The sequence below is a fragment of the Carica papaya genome, chromosome 2 (genome assembly GCF_054855325.1).
Source record: "Carica papaya isolate Zhongbai chromosome 2, ASM5485532v1, whole genome shotgun sequence".
NCBI classification, from domain to species: domain Eukaryota; kingdom Viridiplantae; phylum Streptophyta; class Magnoliopsida; order Brassicales; family Caricaceae; genus Carica; species Carica papaya.
Window position 1 is genome coordinate 31,442,983 of NC_142310.1, and position 3,531 is coordinate 31,446,513.

At 39.1% G+C, this 3,531-nt stretch overlaps 1 protein-coding gene across 1 annotated transcript; it reads right to left on the reverse strand.

Moving 5' to 3' along the window:
• Positions 1-1,353: 1,353 nt before the first annotated feature.
• Positions 1,354-2,524, reverse strand: LOC110816236 (HMG-Y-related protein A-like). The gene is made up of 2 exons (XM_022044352.2): positions 2,289-2,524; positions 1,354-2,163 (listed from the first exon to the last, which is right to left on the reverse strand). Exons 1-2 carry the CDS (start codon positions 2,373-2,375, stop codon positions 1,684-1,686), a joined length of 567 nt encoding a protein of 188 aa, XP_021900044.1. The 5' UTR covers positions 2,376-2,524; the 3' UTR covers positions 1,354-1,683.
• Positions 2,525-3,531: the final 1,007 nt, after the last annotated feature.

The window sequence follows — 3,531 nt, forward strand, 5'->3', positions numbered from 1 at the left end:
ACAATTTATAAAGTTTTAGAACCGTCGGATTTGAGGCAAGTGGTAAAATTCGATGAAGAGAGAGGTAAAAAAAATGCTCGACACGAAAAACGAGGGAGGAGGGCCTCCACCGCGGACGATGGTGTGCTGCTCGAGGCAGTAGCGGCGCACTGCCTGAGGTGGCAGTGCCTCGGCTGGTGCGCTGTAGGGTAGCCTTCAAGCGCATAGGCGTCCTGTCGCATGCACAAGGGCTAGCCTGCAGCGTGAAAGCCCCAAGTGCAAAGGGCATATCCGTGTAGGCCTGCTGCGAAGACGGCCTGCCTGCGCACGACAAAATGCGCGCAGGTCCTGACCCTATGTCGTCCGTGTGGAAGGGACCAGCGCATGTCCCGTGCGTGTGTGCGTGTGAATGAGACGTGTATATTGTGTACATGTCCCGCGGCTACGTGCGCATATGCACGCGCGCACAGGACCTAGCACCCGCACGAGCAACTTGACTCATCGCGGGATTTTTTATGCTGAATTTTCTTCCCAATTTGGTTTTATGATTTTTTCTCAATTTTTTTATTTAATGTAAATGATTTTGACTTAAAATTAAATAAGATTAAATAAAATAAAATCAATCAAAATTACGAAATACGATAAATACTGAGCAGTATAAATTAATTAAGTTTAACGTGACTAAATATCCGAATAAATAGGGTTTTCAAATTATTTAAGCACAGTTATGAGTAAGATGTTACATAATAAAACAATGTTTTAAGTTATTTTTAAATATAAAAATTAAAGTATAATATCCTTAAAGTAGTTGAATAAAAGGAAACAAAAAAGTAAAGACAACCAAGAGTAAACTTACTAGAAAGCTACAAACTATTCAAACCCCGCCAAAATAGTTTGAAAATTTCATTTCCAACTATTTCTTACTTCAAAATTTTAATTCCAAAAATTTCAATTTCAACTTCAAATTGAGAATTTTGGGCGCGCTTTTCTATGTCTAAACCATGCATATCAAAAAACTCATATAATATGTTCATGATTCCTGTAGCTGTAAAGCATTAGAAAATTAAATTGAAATAACCAAAATCTTATTTATTACACTTCAACTTTAAATTCCTTTTTCTTTTCAAAAAAGTTATCTTTTTTACTGTTTTAACCTTCGGCTTGATCACATTATTTTTAACTGATCGTAAAAATAAAAAGGTCAAAAAGAGAAAAAAATAAATAAAGCATACCCCATTTGTTTTTTTTTTCTTTCTTTTTTTGTTTATTTATTAAAATTTACTGATTAAAAAAGATTACAGTTGAGGTTATAAAAAAAAAAAAAAAAAAGCAAAGGTTAAAAAGTGATGACAAGAGTCAGTTTTAAGAGGGAGATTTAAGAGGCTAAAGAGCCTAAACAGTCGTTGAGCAATTTTTTACATATGCAAATTACAATCACCAACCCGGCACATTAGCAAACCCCTCCTTACAACATTCACCCACGAAATTTAAGAAAAAAAAAAAAGAAATAAAAAAAATAGAAAGATAAAGATATTCATTTATGAAGCTAGAACATCTTTTCTTTCTTTTTTTTTTTTAAAGTTATAAATTAAAAAAGAAAAAGCACTAAAGAAAGCTAAGCCTTCGATTAGTAATCTAACGCCTAAAAACCTAACTCCCCCTTCTCTCTCTTCTTTCTCTATTCTGAGCTGAACGGAGCTGCAATCAACAACCAACTGGCGCCACAGCCGGCTTCACCTTCGGCGGCCTACCCCTTCCTCTGGTTGACCCGGTCGTCGGAGCCGGAACCTGGTCAGTCTTCATCTTCTTAGGTGGTCGCCCGCGCGGCTTCCCAGTCCCGCCTGAGCTTTTCTTGGGTAGTGCCGGTGGCGCCAGAGGATCCCTCGGCTTGGGCGGGCGCCCACGAGGCCTCGGAGGTGAGATCACAGCTCCTGGTGGTAACGGCTCCTTTGGCTTGGGAGGACGACCGCGGCCTCTCTTCGGCGGCGCATTTGGGTCGGGTTTCATGTAATTGTTCTTGACCATGACGAGCTGGCCACTTTGCTTCATCTTATGGAGGTGGTGAGCGAGCAGCGTGGAGTGAGCAGCTGGTAGATCCGGGTGCACCGCTTCCATGTGCTTCGCAATTGCTGTCTTGCTTGAGCCGTTCGGGTCGTTCAACGCCTCGACCGCCGCCATAATCATCTGCACAAACCAAAACATAATTTACTCAACCAAATTATACACGCCTATCAGCTCCGTAAATGAAAATTGCAAATGTACTAAAATCAGCTGGCTAAACTTCCAACACGGAGTGATTTTCTTGGTACCTCGGGGTATTGAGGAAAGATGGGTAGCTGTTGCTGCTGAAGAGGAGGCGATGGAGGAGACTGAGTATTAGAGTCTTCGGTCGCCATGGAAGCCAAAATTGCAGAGATTCAGACAAAAGAAACAATAATAAAGAAGAAGAAGAAGAAGAAGAAGAAAAGCAAAAGAGAGGAGGAAGTGAAGAGAGCTTGCTATGGAGTGTGTGATGAGGGATTCTGTCTTCAAGCCCTTAGGTGGGATCGAGGGAAAAAGGGGATTATTTGGGGGTTGGAGGCACATCGGACGGTTGGGGTTTCGAGTTTGGGTTACAATCCAACGGCTGAAACAGGTGTAGAATTCATATACGCGGATCGTTGACGTGGATGGAGGATGACTATATAACTTCTCTATTAATGTGGTGTTAATTTACATAAATACCCCTGGTTTTGAATTCACGCGTCCTTACAGGTTGCATGTTAGTCGAAAACCATTTGGTAATAATCTTTTGTGGATATTTCTTACCGAGGAAAATGATGTGGATATTTCTGTTCGGTCAACTTTTATGTAGCGCAGATTCTGATTGGTTAAAACAAGGAAAAGTGGAAATACATCTTAGTCCCCCAATCAAAATTTGACACGACGTAGGACTAACGTGATTTTCATCGTACCTGATACGTACCTAGATCCGGCATCCAAGTGCGGGAAGTGGGGTCCGCTTTCGGTCGAGATTGAGATATAAGCCACCGAAGGTCCACGAAATAAAATAAGTGAAGGGGGGAGATAATGATTCTCTGCTCCGAAGGTGTACCTAATGCATTAAGACTGGGACCTAATACGACAAATATTTTGTAGTTTTGTTGTCAAACTGTTGATCTCTGTACATCATGCGACATCATGCGAAAAAGGCGATACCCATACCACCTCGAACACTGCTCGATTCAAAATTCGACCTCACTGAAACAGATGGGATGATTACTTTTTTTTTTTTTTAAAATTTTAAACAAATTTAGATTTAAAAAAAAAATCATTTGTAAATTAAAACATGTTGATAAAAAATCTTAGTATTTATAGAAAATTAATTTTCAAATTTCATTAAATTTAATAGAAATTGAAATGTACTAATTTTCTTGGATATCACTTTTTATTATTTTAAATATGACTTTTATCATTTTTAGTTAAAAATATTTGTATAAAATTGTAAATAAAATCCACAAAAATTTTAAATCTATCATAAACAAAAACCTTGGTTAAATTTCATTGCCCACC

What these genes read in the sequence shown, in the direction of transcription:
- LOC110816236 (XM_022044352.2), bottom strand. Translation starts at nt 2,375, where the DNA reads ATGGCGACCGAAGACTCTAATACTCAGTCTCCTCCATCGCCTCCTCTT. An exon ending in TCTTTCCTCAATACCCCGAG is followed by an intron (nt 2,164 to 2,288) that starts GTACCAAGAAAA and finishes TGGTTTGTGCAG; the next exon opens with ATGATTATGGCGGCGGTCGA.